This window comes from Corvus kubaryi, unplaced genomic scaffold, assembly GCF_017639235.1.
Source record: "Corvus kubaryi isolate FWS band 111438036 unplaced genomic scaffold, C.kubaryi_AGA036_p1.0 37382, whole genome shotgun sequence".
Taxonomy (NCBI): domain Eukaryota; kingdom Metazoa; phylum Chordata; class Aves; order Passeriformes; family Corvidae; genus Corvus; species Corvus kubaryi.
Window position 1 is genome coordinate 7,197,754 of NW_024581124.1, and position 23,111 is coordinate 7,220,864.

At 45.7% G+C, this 23,111-nt stretch overlaps 1 protein-coding gene across 3 annotated transcripts in view; it reads left to right on the top strand.

Annotated features, from left to right (window-relative positions):
* The window catches only part of TMEM132C (transmembrane protein 132C), a 193,023-nt gene that overhangs the window by 50,702 nt on the left and 119,210 nt on the right, over positions 1-23,111 (top strand). For all 3 annotated transcript variants that reach the window (XM_042034988.1, XM_042034986.1, XM_042034987.1), the window contains exon 2: positions 5,027-5,915. In XM_042034988.1, coding sequence (XP_041890922.1) covers positions 5,027-5,915 — 889 coding nt within the window. The remainder of the gene's footprint in view (positions 1-5,026; positions 5,916-23,111) is intronic.

The window sequence follows — 23,111 nt, forward strand, 5'->3', positions numbered from 1 at the left end:
CTTCACAAATTGGTCATCGTAAGCACTTGACACATGACATTGCCTGTGTGCAATTAGTCCAAGAGTCTCTCTGTTCTCGGAGGATGAGGAAGCAGATCTGATGGGCACACACGGGGAACAGAAGATGTGGCTTCTGCGGTTACCCTGCCATCCAGCTGATTTTTTGGAATGGTCACAGCACTGTATCTTTTTAACCAGAAGGGAGTATGAGGCTCCAGTTATCCCTGTACTTACACAGTAACTTCTGCTGAGAAAAACGTGCCTTTCAGGAGGGAATCCAGTCTGGATGTGAAGACATGAATGAAGCTTTGCTACCTTTGCTGTAATATTTAATCAGTTAAAAATCTGTTCCATATCCTGAATTTGAGCTTGTTTGGTTTAAGATTCCACTCAGCCTTTCCATCAGCAAAATTTCCTTTTTCTAGATGTTAAGAAAAGGGAACTTGGAGGGGATGAGAGTACAGCTAAGGTCATTCTGAGGTCTGAATGAATGTATTTGCTGAGCTCTAGTTCTAAGCAAAATACTGTTACAAAGATTTTGTACACTGTGAAATCACTAAATGTGACTGAATGTGGTGCTGGCACAGAAAATGAAGGGAAAATGAACCAGAAAACATAGCTGTTGACATTTTGTGGTGAAGGAAACATCTGTGCTGATTGAAGTGAATCTTTCTTACTTTTATTCTTTCCCTATTCTGTAGTTCCTGAGCTGGAATATGTGATTTGCTCTGCCAGGAGCAGGACAGGTTTGTAGTGGAAGATGGAGTCAGAAGAGAATTTCAGGATGGGGACTTTTGTGAGGGCATGGTTTGTGTAAGGTGCTCATCTGGGTGCAGGGGCAGGTGGGAAAGGGTGTCCATGGAAGGAACAGGAATCATCTTCACAGCATTTGCAGGATTTTAAGTGAGGGTGGTGCAAATAATATTAGGTGGGGTTTGTTTCTTAAAACTGTGGCGGTGTGGAATTGGAACAAAATTTAAAATCAGTGTGGCATTCAATTATAGCTGCGTTCAGGAATGGAGGAAAGGTAATGGTAAAGCTGGTGGAAAAAGGAGGGAGAAGATCCTGCCTTAAAAGTTACAGAATCCTTCGTGGGAGCTCCAGCTGTGCTGGGGTGACAGGAGAGCACAGAGGCACAGGAATCTGTTCAGCACTGCTCCTCTGGGCTGTTTCCTGGAAGGGACAGTGATAAATGTGCCTCTGAGGGCCAGACAAGGTGCAGAGAAGGCTTCTCACATTTCTCCTCCTTTGCATGGGCAGATGTCTCCTGCTCCTCCCTGACTTCTCTGGCTCAGAACCTCCTGGCTGAGGGGACAGGCAGATGGTTGCCTTGAAGGCTCAGTGGCTCATCAAACATCAGGCACTGAAGGTCCGTGGCCATTGGCCAGTAATCTCCCACCCACGATCTAAACCCTTAATTCCCTGCCCAAAAGAAAGTCAGTTCAAACCAACCTCATGAAAGAACAGCTCAAAGATACTAAGCTTTTATGACTGTTCCAGTGAATCCAGCACCCAGGGCTCCAGCTCCATGTGAAATACCCCCGAAGAAATTTCCTCTTACGCGGCAATCCAAGAAATAAGAGTAATGCAGATCAGAGCTCCCTGCTTCACATCCAGTGAACTCACTGGGTTGTAGGAATTTGAGCTGGTCTGTCACACTGGAGCCAGTGATGTGCTTAACAGATGCCTGCTTGGGTTCAGATGAAGTGCTGCAGCAGCATATGATGCCAGAAGAAGGATTAAAAAGTCACCAGGCTGTTACAAAGGAGAAGTAATTACTTGTAAGCCTTCACTTTTGTTCTTGGCTAAATCTGGCTTTGTTTGATGGTTCTTAACCTCTTCCATGCAGGACTTCATCTCTGGGCAGCTGTAACTCCTGTTGGATGATGGAAGGGGGTAAAGCATTTACTGCCTGAGTATTGCTCCCACAGCTGATACTGCCATGGAGGTACAGCACTTGCATTAAAACAAAGTGTACATCTGAACCTCTGCAACTGTGGTTCTGTGGTTGAGCAAAAAGCATTTAAAATGCAAAAATCTATTCCAGAGCACCTGAAAGCACTGATAGGCAGACCTGCTTTTTTTAAAAATCAGTTTTTCAGGTAGATAAAGTAAACAATGCTTAACGGTTGTTTAAAATAATAACTTGTAAAGTGAGACTCAGGAAAAACTGTGGCATCTTGTTTAAATAGGTTCTCTGATAAATTAAAGAACTTTGAAACTGACCTGATCAAGCATACAAGAATGTTCTCTGGAAATGTTGGTAATTAATTATACCAGGACGTGAAAGTTATTGGGTAGAGATGAAGAGAATAGAACAAATTCCTTAAGTGATGGCCTGCAGTTGCTGATGCACATTGTTGGGGTTCTAAAAATAAAACAGACAATTTTAACTACCAGTTTTATCAGTGAAAGGCTTAAAGTGCTTAAATAAATTGTCTAAAGTACAGCCTTCAGTATCGAAATACAGGAATCCATTATGCGTGGTGTGAAAGTGGGTGGAAGTCTTTAGACTACAATAAAAAAAAGTAAAGCCTTTCTTTCTTGTTGCTGTCAGTCTGGCCACATGGGTTTTGCTGCTTGTGCTCAGCTTATTGAGGCAGAAGTTGCATGACTGTTCTTAATATTGGGCCAAGTCCTACATACCTCATGCGTGTGATTAACCGAGGATAAATGAAGTGCCTGCAAAAATGAGCCCTCTGTCTGTCTGAGGATAATGTGCTACAGCAAAAGTCCTGGGAACTGCATAGAAACAGCTGCTAAGTCTCAGGCTTAGGTCCTGCCCAACAGCCCTTTGAAATCACAGGACTTCACTTGCCTGCTGACTTTATTTCTGCTTTTCGTGGCTCTGTTGAAGCCAGAGATTCCCTCAGGAGCAGTGGGGCCGTATCTGGAGTATCCCTGGCTGTGGAAACACTTGAGCAGACAGTATCGGTGTGCCTAAAGCAATCCATGCTTTCCTTCACAAAGTGTTCATGTGCTTCCCTTGCCCACAGCCCCTGCCCTCTGGTACCTCTTGGCCTGAGCAGCAGGACACCTAAGAAAGAAATTCTTCTCAGTCACCAAGTCAAATTCAGTAGCCAAACTGGCCACTCAGAAGCTGGGTTCTTGTCTAGCCAAGCAGATGTTTTAATTTAAAAGGATGTTGGCCTCTGTCATGTAAGATGTCATTGGTTTCCCTTTGCAGAGGGCTGCAGGGAGGTGAGCACATCCACCCAGGGCGGGTGAGGGGGCTTACAGAGGAAACTCCTGCATCAGGAATCCCAGTTCTTGTTCTGCTCCTGGACCAAAGAAATCTGTAGGTTTTCCTCTTCCCTTGAAAGGTCCATGGTCCAAAGTGGATCTTCCTTGCGTTCCTTAAGTGTTAGAGTACTCTGGGATGGAAGCCTGACAGACTCAGGTAAGGGGAAATCAATCAGTTCAGGAGGTGGCATTTGTAACATCTTTTTCAGCAGAATTAGAATGCGTGCCAAGGATTGGAGACTTGCAGGGCTGTAACAGTGGGCTAAAATGATGTTTTATGTTTTAAATGTGATTCTGCCTGACAGAGAGTGTGCCGTGCTGGTAATTAACTGTTTCTTTTCCTATTTTTACCTTTTTATTGTTGTTGTGCTTAAATTTCTGTCCAGTCAGGGCAGTTTGCTCACTTTTGAGAACTATTCCTACCATTCAGTGGTGGTGCATGAATTAAAGATGAGTGAACTCATCTTAATTCTTTATTTCAAATTTATGGCTGCCGTCCTTTGAGAGTTCTGATTTCCCCCTCCTCTACATTTGTCGTCTTCTTTTCTTAATTACCTCACACCTGCCTTCCAGAGCTCTTCCCTTCCCTGCACTCTGGCACTGCACGCTCCACAGGACTGCAGTGGGGTTGTCTGTCAGCAGCACCGTTTGGTGTCATGACAGGTATCGATTGTTTATTCACTACTTGAAAACATTTAATTAAATTTGACTGCATAATTAGCACGTTAGCAGCCAGACATACCAGGGCAGCGAATGTGATCTGCAGAAATCCCCAGGCTGCAGCCCTTTGTGAGGAAGGTGGTGAGACAGTGTCACTGGGGGGTGTTTCAGGATCCTCAGGTGTTCTGAGTTCCAGATGAATCCATGCATTCTGTGTTGCCCTTGTGGTTGCCTTTCTTCTTTAAAGAGCTGAACCTACACAGAACATTAAATCCTGATTCTGATGGGATTCCCTGAGAACATTGGGACTGAGGGCAAGCTCTGTTTTTTAAATACTCAAGACAGTCCAGCACTAGATGGATCATCATTCATTTACCTTCTGTACCTATAAGCCAACCCCTTCAGTATGAGTTAAGAAGAGGGGTTGTGAGAGTGGTATGATATAATCAACATGTATTTTAACTGTTCTCCACTGTCATCTACCCTAATTTAGACAACAAATTTTGCCTTTCAGCAGTAAGTGTTGTTAATCTTACCAGGAAAACAACATTTAGGTCAAAAGGGATCTGATGTTCAGCTGAAACTTGAAATTGGCCAGCATGTGCTGATTCCCTGTGTCCATCTTAATATATTAGGACTTGTTGAAATAGTTATAGATTGTGATGCCCATTTGCATTCAAAGAACTTAGGAAATTGGGGTACTGTCAATATTACACCACAGAGACGTGGGCTATAGTGCCAGAAACAGTAATACAAGAGCGTGGTTTCTTGACAGACAGTGAAATGGGGGGTGTGTGTGAGAGAGTCCTTAGAAAAGCAGTTTCTTTGCCCATAGAGCAGAAACTGCCTTTGATCCGCTGGCCAGCGCTCCTGCAGGGCTGGTGATGAGCAGCCCTTGGGGGCTGTGGGTCATTGGGCTCTCCTGACATATGCTCCATTTTATTTTCTTCAGAAAATGTAATACAAAAAAGAATTACCTACCTGTAAACATGTAGCTACCCTGTAAATATTTTTGCATGGAACAATGCTTGTCCCTAACTTAGCAGGTGGCTCCACTGAAGTTGTGCTGTGTCCCTTTGAATCCATAAGCAGACTTGATCTAACTCACCTTTTCTTTTATTAGTGACAGAGTGTCGAGGGGTCTTGGACAATAATCAGCGATTTTCTTCATTACCAACGTACCTACCTGTGAGCTATCGGCTCTTCAACGCCGAGACATCTTTCTTCCTCAGAGAAGCCAACCAGGACTTCATGAGAAATTCCAGTTTGCAATCCAGGGTGGAATCGTTCTTCCCATACAAAGCCAAGAGACCGCCTGTGTTAAACGCCAGCTACGGCCCCTTCTCCGTCGAACAGGTCGTGCCCCAGGACCTCATGTTAACGTCCCACTTTTTTGGATCCGCCAACAAGTTCACTTACAACTGGAAGCTTCAGGCCTACATCATGAGCACCAAGATCTACCTGAGCAAGCCCAGGGTGCAGGTGCTGTTCTACATCGTGGGCAGGGACTGGGACGAGTACAGCCCCTCGGAGCGGCTGCCCTGCCTGCGCGTGTTCGCCTTCCGCGAGACGCGCGAGGTGCGGGGCAGCTGCCGCCTCGGGGGGGACCTGGGGCTCTGCGTGGCACAGCTGGAGCTGCTGCCCAGCTGGTTCAACCCCCCCACGGTGCTCACGGGCCGTAAGAAGGCAGCGGAGCAGCTGGACGGGAGCCCTGTGGAGCTGTACTACACGGTGCAGCCCGGGGACGAGAAGGGCGAGTGCACGGCCGAGGATATCCGCAAGGGCAACGCCATCCGGCCCGGGAAGGACGGCGGGGATGAAACCACGTCCCACCTGCAGAGGATTGGCTCTGTCAGCCTCTACCGAGGCCAGGAGGCCTCCCAGCTCACGGAGCTATGGCTGGACAGCAACATTGTGGTGTGGCTGCCCTCCAAGCCGGTCAAACAAGGGGAGGTTGTGAATGTTTACGTGACAATTGCCAACAATTCCACGGTGGAGCAGTTCATCCTCAGGTGAGGCGGGTTGGCTGTGCGTGTTTCTGGTGTGGTGTCGCACAAAGGTGTTGGGGACGTGGGCCGAATCTCAGCTAACTTGAAGTGCATCCTCACTGATGGTTGCTCCCAGTCACTGGAATATCTTATTTTCCTCTTTGCATGCCCTGACGAGGATTGAAAGCCCCCGTCACCGGGAGGTTTTTAGCGTGTCTGCCGTGCCGTTTATCACAGGCCCACAGTGTGCAGCAAGGTACAGAACCACTGCTTTGGCGGGGCCGTTTCTGTGCCGTGACAGACAGTAAGGCATCAGAAAAGTTCTCTGCTTTACGGCGCTTTTCAAATCAAGTTTTTATTGCACAGGCACGGAGCTTGAATGCAGAAGAACTTCAATTACCTGCTTTTCTGTAAGAGCTCTGGCAGAGCTTGCCTCTCCCACACACAGAGTGGTTTTGTTAGGAGAGCTCTGTAGGGAGGGTTTAACTATCCCCTTGCAGTTAAGCGGTGTTTGTCTTTGGCAGCACATCTAGCCTTTAAAATAAGGCCCAACGTGTTTGATATTGCCGCTGACTGTAAGGGGCTGTTAGAAGTGAGTGCCATTATTTTGGACAGGAGTGGGAACACAGGAACTGCCTTACTGGGTCAGATCACTTCCCTTTTATTTTCATTTTTAGCAGTTCCCCTACTGATCAGATGAAAATCCTTTGAGGATGACAAAGACTGGAAAACTTGTTAATCACTGAGAAATTTGATGTATCTTTTTTTAACTTGTTACCAGGCTTTAAATTCAGTGGAAATCTCCACGGTGATAAGCAACAATTGCTCTCTAAAGCCTCAGGGAATCAGTTTCCCAAAAGATTCTGCACATGAAAGTATTTATTTCTAAGGCTTATATGAATTAGATTAATACATAGTTGACAACTACCGAGGAGAATAGCCTTTAGAACAGGAAGTGTCGCTTGGCAGATAAAAGGCTTTTATTTGAAAAAAGGGGGATTTTCGTCATCCCAGAACCGTTCTGGTGTTTGCAGCTTTGGTTAAATTGGCGAGATAATCTCCCAGACACCTGTTTACTGAGTGAAACCTCCATGGCAGAAGTATTTTCTGATGCTGTTACTTCTCTTCTAGTGAAAATCCCTTTACACAGAGTAGTAGGAACAGAATACTTTTGCACATAACAAACATAGCTGTGGTGAAAGGAGAAATCCAAAGGCAGTGAGCTGGGTGTGTGTTGGGTGAATGGGAGTGGGGATCACTCTCTGAAGGTCAGTGTCACAACCTTTATTTTCCTGAAAAGTGAGTTGAAGATAAACAAGCTTGTTGAAATCTGGGGATGTATTTCTTTGCCCAGAAATTATTCTGACTGAGAGGTGCAGGAGACAGAGATGAGAATGTGGGATGTTGGTAGTTGCCTGTGTGACTTGCTGTTATGGACAGAGAGGACTGGCTTTAGTTTCAGATAAATCAGGTGACTGATTTATCTGAACTGCGTAGTCTGACACGTGTTGATGTGTTGGTGGTTCTGTGCCAGCACAAATGCAGAGCTCAGACCGTGTTCTCCTGCTGAAAAACCCTTTTGGTGGAAAGAAGATTTGCATTTTTGCTTAACATTGCTTTGAACCAGATGCAAGAACACAAGAGGCTGAAAAACTAAGATTTTTTTAAAGTGGCTTTTTCTTACTTCCAGTGGGGATGGGCAGGTGGTTGTTGTCTTCAGGTGTAGTACAGGGCTGGCTGACTTTCTAGAAGCCAGCACTCTTCAGGGTGCTTCCTCCTCTCCACGACCAAGGCAAGAAAATGAATGTGAGATATTCCAAAGCAATCTTGGTTTTGAAATCTGTCTCACAGGCATGGTGGGCTTGTGGATCTACCGGAGCTGTGGATCTGTGCAGCTGCTAAGGCACGAAATGGGAGCTTTGTTTAAGGTGTCCGGGAGGGTAACTCCATGTAAAAGAAATGGGTTTTACTGCTTTCCTGCCACTGTAGTGGGGAGGGACAGGTGATCCTGCTGGCAGAGGCTGTGTGGGACCATCCCATGAGCTCTGTGGCTTGTTCTGTTGGCTGCAAAGGTGGTTTCAGTGGCAGAGGGCTGGTGAAAGGCTGGCAAAGCCAAGTGAAGCTTCCTGGGTGGAAATCTGTCGTCTTCGGTGCAACTTCCAAGCTGTGGAAGGGAAGGAGTGTGAGCCAGGAACCCATGGAGTGTCTGTGTCTCAGAAAGAGCCCAGAGAGCAGAGCAGCCACGGAGCAGCAGTGCATATGCTGGGCCTGCCTGGGGGTCCCCTTAACCTTCTCCGTGGCCATTTGCCTGCTTGGAGAGAGCTGCGTGCTCTCATCCTCTTGGGTTCCCAGCGGAGCAAGCCCTACATCCTATGACATGCACTCACATTTAATCATCCTAAAGAAAAACACACCACACATTATCCCTGGGCACAGTGGGCTTGTTTATTTTCTGCTCCTTGTATATTATTCATTGAGGTATTGCAGCATGGAGAGCTGAAGCAAACAGCATGTGATCATTGCTGGGGGGGGGGGGGGGAAATAATAGCTACAAATCTTCTCTGGCGAAAGGGAAGTAGACTGGTCTAAATGACCTCATAGCCACAAATCACGGCAATTGAAACATGTTCTTAAATTGTGTCTTAATTCAGAATCCTGGTACTGTATCTGTGAGTTTATCAGCCCAGGAACACCAGTGAAGTCCAGGAGGATGACTGGTATGGCAGGGAGCGAGGTGGGGTGTGCAGGGTAGTGCATTAAGGCTGTAGGAGGACTGTGTGGATAAACACAGCTCTTCCTTTCATGCACCCAGTGAGCACAGGACTGTTGTGGGAACAATTCAGACCATCCTGAGAGGTTGTAGGTCCTGTTCCTGTCCTGCTGTGTCACCTCTGGTAGGTCTTTACAGGCATTTTCTATACACAAAACAGAAAGTGCAAACAGTTGGTCGGCATCACCCTCAGGAGTGTTCAGTCCTGGTACTGAAGGACTTTGATTTCCTCTCATGGAAGGGGTTTCAGGTTTGCCTTACATTATCAACAGTAATACAAATGGGAAAACCTTGATAAAAGAGATGGAGGAATAGAGAAGGGGGAGGAAAATATTGCCCTGCTTTCCTACCACTGGATTTCTGGGCTCCCAAAAGAGAGATGAATTACACTTGCTGTTGATTGTACAGTAAGGAAAATTACTGTTACCTCTAGCAGTTGGTAAAGTATGAGCAGAAGGAAAGAAACATCAGCACAGGAAAGAAAATTAAAAAACCCAGCAATTTTTAAAATGAAGATCATCGAGGTCTTGTGTCCTTCCCAGAGCTGTCACAAATTGCTACCACTGGCTTCAGCAGAGCTACCAGGATTGATTGTCACCTCTCCAAGGGCTGTTACACTCATTTCTAATCTGAGTCATCATTTTGGGTGTATTGTCTGTGAGGATTAGAAAGCAAAATCCTTAGGGCATGGCCCTGTTCCTGAATGCTTTCTTGAACTGCCCTCACACCCAGCAGGCTACAGAAAAGGGGAAGAACCCTAACCATACTGAAAATGAGGTATTCTTGTGGGGTTAACTTCCAGAAGGTTTACACATAACTGCATGGGATTGCTGGGGTACCTGAAGGCGAGGAGGAGGGGTGAGCTGAAGGCACCAGGCAGCTCTGAAAAGGCTGCCCCGTGTGCTTTGCTGTGTTTGTTCTGGCGCTCCAAATACTTCTCCAGGTACTACACCACGGAAGGATCCTGCCAGCTGTTTCTCGTGGCATGTCATGCCACATTTGGTCTGAGCACTGTACAGCCCAGGGCCAAGCAGAAGGTGTGGGAGTGCTTTATGTCACTCTGCTGGGCAGCAGATCAGTTCTAACTCACTCTACAAGGTGCGGAACCACCAGATAACCTGATTTACAGGAGGTATTGAGCAGGATAAGTACAGAGAAAGGGGATGAAGTTGTTACATCCTGATTAGAGAAAAGAGGTACAACACAGCAGCATTTGTTTCTTCCTTTCAGGCTTCTTATTGCAGATTTTGCAGTGCAGCTCGTTGTGCTGGAAGGGATGGAAGTTGTAATCAGTGCTGCCTTTGTCCAGCAAACAAATCAACCCAACACAATGGATAATGAGTAGTAATAATAAATCTACAAATTGGATAAGGATAAAGGATAAATGCAGCGAGGAAAGCTATTAAACCCATGAGCTGAGACAGCTTTTACATTTCAGTGCCTAATGAGTATTGACAGCAGGGCTGTGTCGGGTGGTGCTGGCAACAGCTGAAGACCTGGAGGAGAATGCACAGGAAGACAGAGCAGCACCAGAGGACAGCCAGAGGTAGAAAAGGTAGCTATGGTCATAACATCTGTGTGCAGCCTGCTTGGGAACCTCAATATAAAAAGCCATTTTGGAGGAATTGGTCATGAAAAAAGGGATCTCCAACACTAACTCTGCCTGTTCTGCATGAAAGATCTGTTTGAGCCTCCCAAGGGAGTAAACCTCTCCAAGGAGCTTGGCCCTGCCCTCAGCTGTTCTGCCTGCTGTACCTAAAAAAAACCAAACCCAAAAGTAGTAGCATTTTCAAGAAGTTACTGTTTGCCCTTAGATAGTGACATTTTAATCTTACCATATGATGAAATAACTTTTAGCACCCTGAAATTTGCCTGAAATCTGTACTTAGTTGTTGGTTGATCAGTTTTTGACACTGCAGTGTGGTGGCATCACGGCAAACACAAGTGACTTTGTAATGAATAACTGAAGTCAAAGGTATTAAAACATGCAAAACCTAAACCAGGGCTGGAATCTCTCTTTTCTGTTAACCCCTAATTTGGGATGCATTATCCCAAGTATCTGTCTTCCATGGTAAATGGAATGCTGTTTTTCAACTCTGAAGTGAAGAGTGTGCTTTTTTACACTGATTCATATTTAAAACCAGCAGAGCTTAGAGTGAAATGAAGAGAGACAGAAGAGTTTGGGATGGTCTTCTGGGTGTACATGTGCATCTCCAGATGGGAAGAACTGCAACAAAACATTTTTCATGTCCTATGCAGCTTTGCACTGCTTAAATATTTAAGAGTGATTTCACTGCAGGAAAGCATTTCAGGTGACATCTGAAGGGAGAGGAGTTTGAATTCCCCCAGACTTGCTTTTGTTGTCTCATTATTTGAGGATATACTTTTAATTGGAAAATTAAGTTGCTTTATGGCATTGATAGGACCCCTAAAGTCAGGTGCTAGGCCAGAGTTGCTTTGCAAAAGTGTCCAGAGCTGTGAATTATGACTTGAAGGGGTTTCATATATTTCATTGACTGAGGTTTATATACTTCATTAGCTGGTGTTCAGCCTTGTGAAACTTTGAGTCTTATTGGTTTACTTTTTTGTTTTATTTTCTCTTCTGTAGAATGATTAGTAACAATTCAGCTGCACATCTACAGTGGAGCCAGGTTATTGAAGGAAAAGGAGTGCTCTATTATTGTGCACTAATTAGGAAGTGGAGACCTGGGTTTTCTTCTTGCTCCTGTTGAGGACTTCCTGATACTTCAGGAATATCACTTTATCCCTGCTTACATCTTCTGCTTCTGGGCTGATCGGGGTTGAGGAGGAGCTGGGCCATGCCCTGCGTGCGCACTGAGCTCAGAGGGTGTTTGTGCATTACACAGCAAAAGCGGCACTAAATCATTCACAAGTCCTGACACTGGGGGGTATTATGGTTTTAGCAAGTGCTGAGGTACAGCAGCACCTTGCAAGTGCTTTGTTAAGATTTCTCCTAAGTAAATTCATAGCTCTGGTGCCATCAGTTTGGGTATTCTGCTCCAGTAAGCAAAGGGGGCAGTCTGCTGGAGCACTCTTAATTACCATTTACAAGAGAACTGACAGTAAAAGGGGAAATATTTCCCAGTGTAGCTTTAAAAAGCATTTGTGATGTAAAAAATACTTCAAAGAAGGGAGTGTGTTAATGCTATTTTGAGAGAGTGGCATCTCGGTCCAGTTTAATTTCATTAGCCCTTAGCAGGCACTTTTCAGGGACATTGGTGTCACACCGGAGGCAGCTGGGTCCTCCAAACTAATGACTCGTTCTCAGAGCTGCTAAACTGGGGAGGATGTCCTTCTGTCCTTCAAAAGGGGCTCAGAAAGGTGCTGCTCACCAGAACAAGTGAAGGAGGAAGGGCTCACTGTGGTAGCAGCGGGTCCTGCTTAATAAAGTTTTTAAAGGAACTAATTACTAACTTGAAATTGAAGCTACCTAGAAAGAGAAAACAGACACTGTTCCCTTGACTCCTTAAATGCCTTTAAAAAACTGCGGTTCCTGAGAAACCTTTTGAACAATTCTCTTGATGCCTCTCAGAGGTACTCCTTAGTACTGAGAATAAACTATGGATTTATGGTTAGAAGGCTGATTCTGTGTTCCATACTTGGGAAATCCTTCGCTGATTGAGCAAGACTGAGTCGCTGGAGCACAGCTTTGCAGCCAGGGAACCAGGAGGAGACTTCAGACTCTGCTGTGATCAGCAGCTGAGCAGTGAAGCTCAGTGGTGCTGAAGTCCACAGAGTACTCAAGTTGTAGCCTCCGTTTTGAAAACATTACCCTCAACACCTGGATGAGCTCCTGTAAAGTGGATTCTGTCACACAGAAGCCTTGCAAGAATTGACTGAAGTGTCTGTTTGGTGGAAGCAGGCATTCCCAAAATGTGGATCTTTGTGTTCTTTGAGCCAGGGTCATGGCCATCTCCATGTAACTGTAGACAAATCTGAACTATATAGAAATATATGATATATATACATATATATTTATAACTATAAAATAGATTTGGACTTTGGCACTTCAGGCTTGTATGTTTTTGAAAACTTTTCCTAATGTGTTGATTAAGTAGATTAAAGTAGAAGAAATGGATGGGGGCGATTGTACGGATTGGTCATGAATGGGAGAGAACAAAACCATTGCATCAGCAGTCAGCCAGAGAGTGTCTGGCTGTCAGTGCTGCCTCATGTGCAGGAGCCGAGGGCTGGCTTAACTTCTGGCCAGTGCACGTGGCATGCTGGAGTTTCAGGAATTCATATTGAGGTGTCCTGTTAAAATCCCCTCGTGTGAGTCGTTTCCCTTCCCGTCCCCTCTAGTTTTGCCAAATTGGTGAGGTCATTCCTGGCTTCTTCCCCACTGCTGCTGATGCTCGCTGGTGCCTCTGGCTCCTGTCCCGCTGGAGACCCTGCAGCCTTTCCCCACAGCCCCAGCTCTGTAAAACCCGAGCAAGGCTGTGTAGAGATGAGATAAGGCACCTCTACTTAATTCCTGTTTAGACTATTAGCCACTTGTGTGACTCAAGTTACAAGCGTTAATTAAATCCTTGGTTCCCTGCCTAATTAGTGACAATGGTGGCTCATTAGAAGATCACACTGCGTAAACCCCAAACCAGCAGTAAGGAGGGAAATTCCATTCTACAGGGAGTTCAACTGAATCAAGATAATGTTTTCTGGCTGTCTGCAGGAGGCTGTGATCTGATGCATTAGGGGATCTCCTGGGAATCCTCGGTGTGATTATCTGACAAGCTGTTGGGTTCCAGGGCCCCTGTAAGCAGGCAAGTGTGTGAGCCTGTGGGTCTGAATGGAAATGAGCATCCCTGAGAAAAATGGCATGACGAGGCTTTAAAACCTCAGTGCGTCTGTGAAAGCTGCAGAAGCATGAGGGACTTGCTGGAATGATCCTGGGAGGGACCTCCGTAGCCCCCAGCTCAGAGCTTGCAGGGAGGAGGATTTGGGATAGAAGGATGAATGGGGAGTAATCCAAGAGCAGGTACCTGTGCTAGCAGAACTGTAAAATCTGATGGGCTTATTGTTTTACTGGTGCTTGTGTCAGACTGATTGGAGCTTCTGTTCAGGCAGAAGAATGCTGCTCCTCACTCATGACAGCACAGGCACAAAGAAATTACATTGTTTATATGTTCTTATGGCACTTCACAGTTAAAACTTCCACAAAAGTCACAAGGATGTCAGGAAGAGCAGCTCTGAGGAGTTAATTTCTGCAGAATGCTGAGCTTTCCTATAAATTACAGAATGTTTGACTCCAATTTTTGCCACCATTTCCTTCAGGACCCCCTTGGGTGTATTTCCTTGAAATCCTACCCTGCCCTGGTGTGCTGTCTCTTGAGGGAGGCGTGTGTTGTTCTGTGTAGTATTCTCTTGAAAAGCAAGCTGCTTTTCTACAGACTTTGAATACACAGAAGAGCTGATTAATTCATCGTTTAGATGAGACTGGGTTAAAAGGAAATTGAGCATTTTTGTTGTTTGTTTGCCTGGTTCCTGGTGTGTTACAAAGTGTCTATATTAGCAACGCTGCCAGGGGGTTAATTTGCACTAATAGCCTAATCATCTCCAACGACATCATTTTAGGTTTTCATATTGCTGCTTAGATCAGCAAGACTAGAGAAAGGAAGACTTGAGAAATAGCATGGGTCTTGGGAGAAAAGAGAAATGGGGGGAAGCACTTCAGACACAGCCCTCTGCGTTTTCAGCTGTCGTGCTGCTTAAAAGAATCTCTTCTTCATACAAGCTCTGGCTCTAAGATGTAACCCTTCATTTCCAAAGTGCCACGAGACCCAGCACTTTGTACAAGACAGACAGGCTCATTAAGGGGAATATGTGGCACTTCCCAAATTGTAGAGCTCGGTTCCTCAGCCTCCCTGATGAGTTGTTAACCAGAACACATAAATAGTTGTGCATCATGAATCACAACTTGGTTGTTCAGGTAAGAGTGTCTGACAGACCAGACCATAAAGTCAGTCTTTCAATCACCCCCTGAGTGCTGGGCAGGGAAGTTCAGCACTACAGGTGATCACTGAGGCAAAACTGTTGTAACTGACCTTCTTTATTTGGCATACTGGACATTGGTGGATCCTATTTTGAGGAAACTAAGTTTTCCTGTGGATTGCATGGCTGCTTACTCAGGGCTATGAGCTTTGCTATAGCTTTTAGAAAATGAGGTGCTGTGATGGTAATTGCTGGAGTCACTGAGTCACTCGCTGTGCCTGGTCTCAGCAGGTTCTACGGATGCCACCAGTAGCAACAAAAATATTTTTCTGCTTGAGGTTATGTCTAGCTTAGAAAAAGCCTTGATTGCATTGAGAGCTCTTCCTGTGGAAAGGAAACACCAGCCCACAGCAGGAGCCTGTCACTTAGGAACGGGCCCAAATTTAGTCCTGTCAAAAAGAATGAGAATATTCACAGGCTTTAGGCTACTTTATTCCTCTGGATTCAAGACATCCATGAGAGGCCACATTAGCAGCAGCTTCTGATTTTCCCTTCCATAGCAGCCTGATTACAGTTTTCCAGTAGAAAGGAATGATGAAACCATTTTTTTGGTATGTACTCAGTCACCGTTGGTTGTATGATGATGACTGTGGACAATGTACCCTTGTAACATTGGCTTTTGAGACAAAAGATGATAAAAGGCTGGTGTTAAAGCTGTAATTAAATTTGTCAGCCCAGGGCACTGTGAAGAGACCAGAGCTGCCCCAAGCAGAGGCTCAGGGCTAACACAAGAAAGAGCAGGCAGAGTGTCACAAGTCAGCTGTGGGGACAGGAGGGTCACAGCCTCGCAGGAAACATCCCAGAAGTGTTCAAGGAGGTGGCTTTGGGTTCTTGAGGCAGGACTTTGGTTTGTGGGTGGGTGCTGCTGTCCTCAGGATCCACGAGAGTGGTGATTCCAGCCTGAAGGAGCTCAGCCTCGCAGCAGAGTCTCTGGAGGGAAGCACCAGAACATGGGCATCTGGTCCCTCAGGATCTGAGCTGGGTGACACTGAGCTTCACAGGAATTCCCCAGTGACCCTCCTGGTGGAGTGTCAGCACCCTGAATCAAGTTGTTCAGAGCCCTGGAGAGGATATTGCAGGCGACAGTCCAGCCTGGACACAACACGTGAGGAAGATGTGTAATCTCCCTTTGCCAGACTCAAGGGTACTGCTGAAGAATTCTCCTCTTATCTATCTAAGACAATGCTACTGTGATTTGTACTGGGCAGAAATACTGAGAGGGTTGAATGAAGATTTTATCAGCTGGTTGTAGATAGTGACAGCTGGTAAATGTTAATATCTTCTGAAAGATCTTGAAAGAAATCTTGAATAGTTGTGCAGAAATTAATATGCCTCACCCCTCCTTGTGTTACTGAAGTGGGGCTGTGCTGTCATCTCCAGCCTGCATTCTTTAATTTTCCTAGAATCAGGTGATGGGCTCCCTGTCCATTGCTATGGTAACTGCTGGTTTATTTCTTACTCAAAGAAAACATTGACATAAACCCCAGCGCAACGTGTCCTTTTTATTCACTCTGCACACCTAATGGATGCCAGAGCTGTGCAAATACGTCATGGTTGTGCTGGGTGGAGAGCAATGAACTGCAAGGCTCCTGCCCTGGTGTGTAACTGGTGTCACCTTTCGGCACACGCCTGGTTTTATGTCAGCTACTTCAACTCTGGTTTTGCTCGTGCCCGTGTTTAATTAGATTTCAGATACTTCAGGGTGGAAACAGTCCCTGGCTGTGGGCTGGTAAGTGCTTAGGGGGACTGGGATCTAACAGTAGATGAGGCATGTGAACTTTGTTTTTGCTCTTAAACAGCTCCATTTTGAAGTGGAATTGATCCCATGAACTTTTGGCAGTTGTTCAAAATCCCTCCCAACCTTTTTGTGAACACTAATGAAGGGAATAGCAGTTCTTTCCCTGTTTTGGTACTTCTATTTTGCTGCCTTAAAACCCCAAATGTCTCATGAGAAGCTCTACAAAACTGCAGTAGCCTCAGTCCCCTCTGTGAGCCTCTGCTACCCAGTTCCCTCCGGGCTGCTGTTCCTCAGATCCTCTGTGAGGGATGCAGATGCAGAATAAAGTGTTAGCAGTTCCTCCCAGCATGGGCAGTTTGCTTGGAGTCCCCACACCCCTGTGACACCCCTGCCAGGGACAGCTGTGAGCTCTGGCTCTTCTTGAAAGGAAAAATTCTCCTGGAAAAAGTCTTTCCGCAAGTGTTTTCTAGGGTTTTTCCTGCTCCCTATTACAATTATCTGATAAATGCGGCAATTATCTTTTCATCTTCGGGTAAAAAAAAAAGGAATAATTAAAAATTCTAATCATTATCTGCAAGAAGAGGCTTGCATGTTCTGTGTTGCATTCTGTATGATTGTAGAGTGACTCAGATGGAACCTCATTAAACATCTCTACAGCCCTCTTAGGTTCATCTCTGTTAACTCTTACCGGGGTTTCCCAGGAGGAAATGGCTCTGTACCACCTTGCACTGAAATCCAGCAGAGTTTACTCTGACAGCCCACGTTATTGGAGTGCTGGCATTAAAGATGCTGTGCCTGGAGAGGAGTGTTTGCAGGGCTGAGGCTGTGAGCCCCAGTTCTGCACGAGGCTTTCCTGCATAGCTGGGTGTCCTCACAAGCAGGGACTCTCCAGATCAGGACTGTGCTATGAAATGCTGTTCATCCTGCAGGCGGGGATGTGCTGGCACTGCAGTGAGAGGGTTTAAGTGCTCACCTGTTCGATGGGATGGTGCTTTGGTGCTTCTGCAGGGCTATTTCTGTGTTTGCTGTGTTTTAAATATTGCTGATGATTCTGCTTTTGGGGATACTGCTTTTTCCGTGACAGTAGAACCAGGACCAGAAGGTGTCGTTTTGGGGATGTCCTGCACTGTACAGGACATGTGTTAGGTAAGAGGGCTCAATAGGAAGAGCCACTCTTGTTTTTCTATCATAACAACTCTCTTGTTCTCATATCCCTAAATGAGGGTGAGTCATGGCCAGATCTCAGCTGGATGCAAGAGCAATTCCAGGGAATGGGAAATGGTTGAGAACTTATTGTTCTAGGAAGCTCTGCTTGCTCAGAAAGGCAATGATTGTCCTGTTGTGCTGCATAATTATATCTGCCTCCACACATCCCACTGCTGCTTGTTCTGTAATGTGTTTTTATCTAAGTCCTGGCTATTCAAGGAGGAAATTTAACAGATTCACAGCAAAAGCAAGTGAAACATCCGTGTGTCCTTCTCTGCTCAAAAAAACATCTAAAAAGATAAGGAATGATACTTTGATAGTTATTTGAATGGTGCTTAAGGGGCCTCCTGGACTGGTTATATTTGTTCTGTGGTTTGCCTTTTTACCAAGTACTCGACTGATTCAGCATCATGAAAGAAAAGGGGGGAAAAGGCACAAGGACTGTGGTAATGGAGTCGTTCCAAACGTAGGAAAATTAGTCAGTTGTATTGAAATTCACAATTGCCAGTCTGAAGTGTACTCAAGTGTTTGTTTTATGGATAACTGGTTTTACCTTTTGTCTTTTCCAGAAACGTAAAAAAGAAAGAAAAATAAGAAGCACAAAGTGAGTTTCACTCAATCTGAGCATGTTCTTAGTATCTGGGGAAAAAAAAAAAAAAAGATCAGCTATTCTCTGTTTTATATTAGAGCTTCATCATTCAGAGCAGAAAGAGCTATGTGTGGGAATTCATTTCAGATGGGTATTTTGGAGAAAATTGGAATCTGGATTGATTTTTATAGGAAATTCTTAAAATCTGGCAATTTATGCTTCTTAACATCTTTCCAGTGTGTTTCTAAGGCTTAAAGCACCCTTAGAGAAATGTTTCTTGTAAGATTCCAAGTGAGTGGTGCTGACCTGGTGGGTAAAGCTGATTGTTCTTAATAGTCAGACTTTTTTTTTTTCTTTCCAATTTTCATTTCAGTTAAGTAGTTTATTCTGATACAGGTAAATTGATGTAAGTGAATGAGTTGGTTGCACTAGAACTCGACATTTACATTCCATGAACCCAACCGTTTGACTAAGTCTTTCTTGCCTTTTAAGCAGCCTGATCAGCTTTTTGCTTTACCTGCACCTTCCACTCCTTACATTCTCACTGGGGAGAGGAATATGGAGATTGGAGCTGCAGTTTCTCTTGTCTGATGAAAGGCAGTGTGAGAGCTGCATTGCTGTGTAACGCTGGGGCTGGCTTGTGCAGCAGTAGCATCATCTGCCCAGCGTGTGCTGGGGAGGGGGCAGGATCTTACCAAAGTTCAGTGTTTGTATATTAAATTTCCATGTGGTCAGGCTTGAAAATAAAAACGGTGGGAATGAGTTTGACTTCTCTAAACTAATAATCTTCTAAGCAAATTGTCCCTGATCCTTTGCTGTTAAGGAAGCGAGTTCCGCGTTCAGTGCATGAATCCGTGCAAAGCGCGTTCCCTCAGAGTGGGTGGTGCTGTGCAGCCATCAAAGCAGCAGGGCCTGGGGGAAGAGGCTGTCCCAGAGCCTCTGCGTGAGGCTGCAGCGTGTGGCTGCTCCATTGATCCTGTCTCACACGGAGCAGCTTCCTGGGCCTGCATCACTGAGCCCACTCCAGCAGATCTGGTGATCCCTCTCGGAGGGGTTGGCACTCTTCCATGCAGGAGGCAAAAGGGGGAGCGAGGTGTCATCTTTTCTCTTACTGTAGCACAAAGTTTAGGTCGGTTCCAGCCTGTGACCACCTAAATACCAGCACTGCAGGCAGCTGCTCGAGTGCCTCCAAAAGAGCTCAGTTTATACAGCCCTGTGCCCTCAGCACCAGGGACAGGAGCTGGAGGTGTGCAGGCAGCACTTTTCAGAGGCAGCACATCTGCGACAGCCCAAGGACCTCCACAGGTGCTGGCTTGGGTCACCTCATGCCAGCTAACCCTGGGTCCCCTGCCACCAGCAGCTCCCCAGCCTCTGCGCTGCTGTGCTGTGGGTGCAGGACGTGTTCCTGCTGCCGCTGGGCTCTGGGGCTCAGTCAGGAGCTGCTGCCCAGCGTTGTTAGTTTTGCATGTCAACAGGTGGCTTTTGGTGTTGGGGGAATGTATTTCCATTTAAGTACAGTCCCAGCAAAGTTTGATTTATACCTTTGCCTAAGTGTGTGCTTTAGTGTCCAACGCCCAGTGCATCCTTTTGTAGAGCCAAGTGGACTCTTGTTTTCTTGTCTGAGTTGGCTCTTCTTGCTTACTCTGGAGCTGTGCCAAAAACATGAATATTCATGACACTGTTAAACAAGATTTTTATTGAAAACAAAAAATGGATCTGAAGCTTTCATTTGTCATTCTGAACCCAGCTAGTGAAAGCCCTGTGAACAGGCACATTTATCAGAAAGGTTTTCCTGGTGTTTTCTGGGGTTTTTTGCTTATTGAATGAAAATTTGTTAGCGACAAAGGGTATCTCACTGGGCAGTGAGCCTACTGTTAAGATATTTCTGTGTACAATGTGAATATAATAGAGATGAAATATAAAAATTAAAATGCATTATTTATATATTGTATCAGGTATATACTTTGTTGACAAGTGTTGAGCCTCAAGGAAGGTGGTTGTACAAGCAGAGGACAGATCTAACAGAGTTAACAAAAGGCAATGTTCCCTTTTTCCAGGGCTGGTGTTTGTGTTCTCATCCTGCCATCCTGGCTGCCTGTGTGCAGAGGCCATGGCATTCCCAAGCCTTTCTTCTGGATGTGCATTCCCCAAGCTCAGAGCTGATTCTGAGTCCCTGTGCGATGGCTGAGTAAGGGAGAAATGTATTTCCCTTGTGGGTGGGTGGATGGATGGATGGATGGATGGATGGACGGATGGATGGATGGAAGGAAGGGGAAAGTGGGAAGATGAGCAATAAAAGAGGTTTCTCTTGCAGCCTTTGGCCTGTACAAGAAATTAAATAGGCTTAGCTTTTAGATGACACATGAACTGATTTGGCAGATCCTCCCTCGTTCATTTTGCAGGGTGAAATTCTCCTGAGAGCTGTCTTATCTGTTTCACCCTGCAAAGCAGACCAGCTAGGATTTTTTCCTTCCATGCATGCTATCCAGATGAACAGTGTCCAGAGATTAGCAGGAATTACTTACTTGTTTATATTCTCATTCAATCCTGCTGAACAGCCCAGTGTGGTGCTTTGGCAGCCTGTTGGCCCAGTGTGTTAGGTTGGGTGGTGTTCATTTCCAAACTAACAGGAATGTTGTAAACCACCCAAAAGTTGTGTAAGCTGCAGTTGAGACAAGGGGGGTTTTTCAGATATCTTAAAAAATTCTCCTCCTAGCTAGAGGAGGAAGGCAAGAGCTAATCCCACACAAATTGCTTGGGGAAAAAAGGGCATCAGTGAGTGCAAGGAGAGAGAACATAAAAGGGCAGGAGATCACAGACCATTCACCAGTGAGTCCTGTTTCCCTCCACACTGAGGTTTGTGCCACTAGGATTATGTTTCCCCAGCTGCAGTGATGGCAGTGCAGTAGCCAGAGTTTGCCTCAGGACCACTGCAAGGGCTTAGGGCACCCCTGGAGAAGCTGTGGCCAAAGGAGGGAGGACTTGCAAGCCCGGGGCTTGGAAAGCACTGGGGCCCTCGTGGTAGAGTTGAGGGAAAGAATTGCTGTAACAACAGAGGATTTGCTCTTAAAGAGGGGAAAGTATGTAACACCATCAAAGGGGGACAGGGATTCAAAGGGAAACACATGTCTGAAACATACGGGTCAAGTTTATTTGAAAGGAAAATTTGTTTGCTTTTGATTCTTTATAACATTTCCCATAGAGACTAGCAAATATAGCTGCCACATTTTTTGGCAAAGGGTATCTTACCCTAAACTTGAAACACTTAAATACACATACTTACATAAATATGGTCTCTATTAGTTTCAGCTGTGGGACTTCTGATTCCTGCCTTTTGTAGTTATTTTTTTTGTTTTCTCCTATTGGCTGTATTTGAAGTTTTAAAAGAGCTCGGTAATACAAAAATCATGTTATTGCTTTTTTAGAAAGAGAAAGAAGGACAAGGTGATGAAGAGAAATCTTTTTCGGGGGTTATGGTGTCTGAGCAAAGGTCTGCAGGAGAAGGGACACTGGTGATGGCCTGTATTGTAAAACCTTCCTGTAGGGTGCAACAGGCCTGAAAGCACCTGAGGTTTGTAGTTATTGAAAATGGTTATTAAAACTGCTTGGCTCTTACAGAAAACATTTGGGTAGCAGTAACTCGGGAATCCTCTCTGGCTGTGCTTTCCAAAAAATATCCATTAGCAGAGCTGAAATTTGAAGCAGGGATAGGATGAAGTCAAATCAGCCCCTAATCACTGAACCATTCTGGTCCCAGAGCCTTTCCTGGGCTGGAATAAAGCAATTTTTCCCTTTTTTTTTTTCCCAAATAGTCCTCCCAAACACCCACCACTCTCTTTGATTCAGTTCACTTTGTTTATTTTTAAATAAACATATGGCACACTCATCTCTCACACAGGCCAAGAGCTCTCATTGATGTCAGTGGGAGCTTCACCACCTTCAGGATGAGAGTGGGGATCAATAAAGGAACTCCTGAGAGCTGGCCAGGCTTATGTTCCACTCTCCCTAACGCAGAGTGGTTGAAAAAGCAAACAATCCAGTGAGACCTCATCAAGCTAAGTGCATTTAAAACACCCGTGGGGGCTGTCATCAAGGGATTGCAGTCAGCAGGATTGATACAAGCCTTTCAGAGCCTTGGTGCCAAAGGTGGGCAAGCTCGTAGCTCAGTGAGAGCCTCTGGCCTGCAGGGGCATGGCTGCAGCCTCCTGGGTTTCTTACCTTGGTGCTCACTGAAATAAGGGTTTGTATTTGTGTACAAATACGTGCATATGTGTGAGTAGGCTCTGGATGGACATACATAAATCTGATACCTGTTCTTTAAATGGGTCACTTTTGGATCACAGAATCACAGACTGGTTTGGGTTGGACGGGACCTTAAAGATCTTCCAGCTCCAAGCCCCCTGCTGTGGGCAGGGACACCTTCCACTGTCCCAGGTTGTTCAGAGCCCTGTCACTCTCAGCGTGTTGTCCAGCATGTGGGACTAGATTTAGGCTAAGATTAGGGTTTATGGGTCAAAGCATTTGCCTTCCCCTCCATGCAGATGCTCCTCTTGCTTTTCTGTGCATGCTGAAATACTTCTAACAACTGAAACAAGAGACAGCAGTGACAAACAGGGGGACAATGCCAAGGTTGTCTTGGCTTTGTTTCCTTCTCTGTCTAGCCCAAAAAGCAGGGAGGGAGAGGAGGAGCAGGGGCTTGGCAGTTGGTCACTTCGCTGAGGGTTTGCAGAGAGCAGACGTGTGCCTGTGAGGATGGGGGGCTCTGAGGTGCCAGGGACAGCTCTCAGGACTCCTGCACAGCTCTGCCCTGCCCCAGGTGATGAACTGCCCAAATCCCCCTGCTCTGACTGCTGGCAGTGCCTGGGTGTCAGCAGCTATTCAATGACTCTTCATCAAGTTAAACCAGGT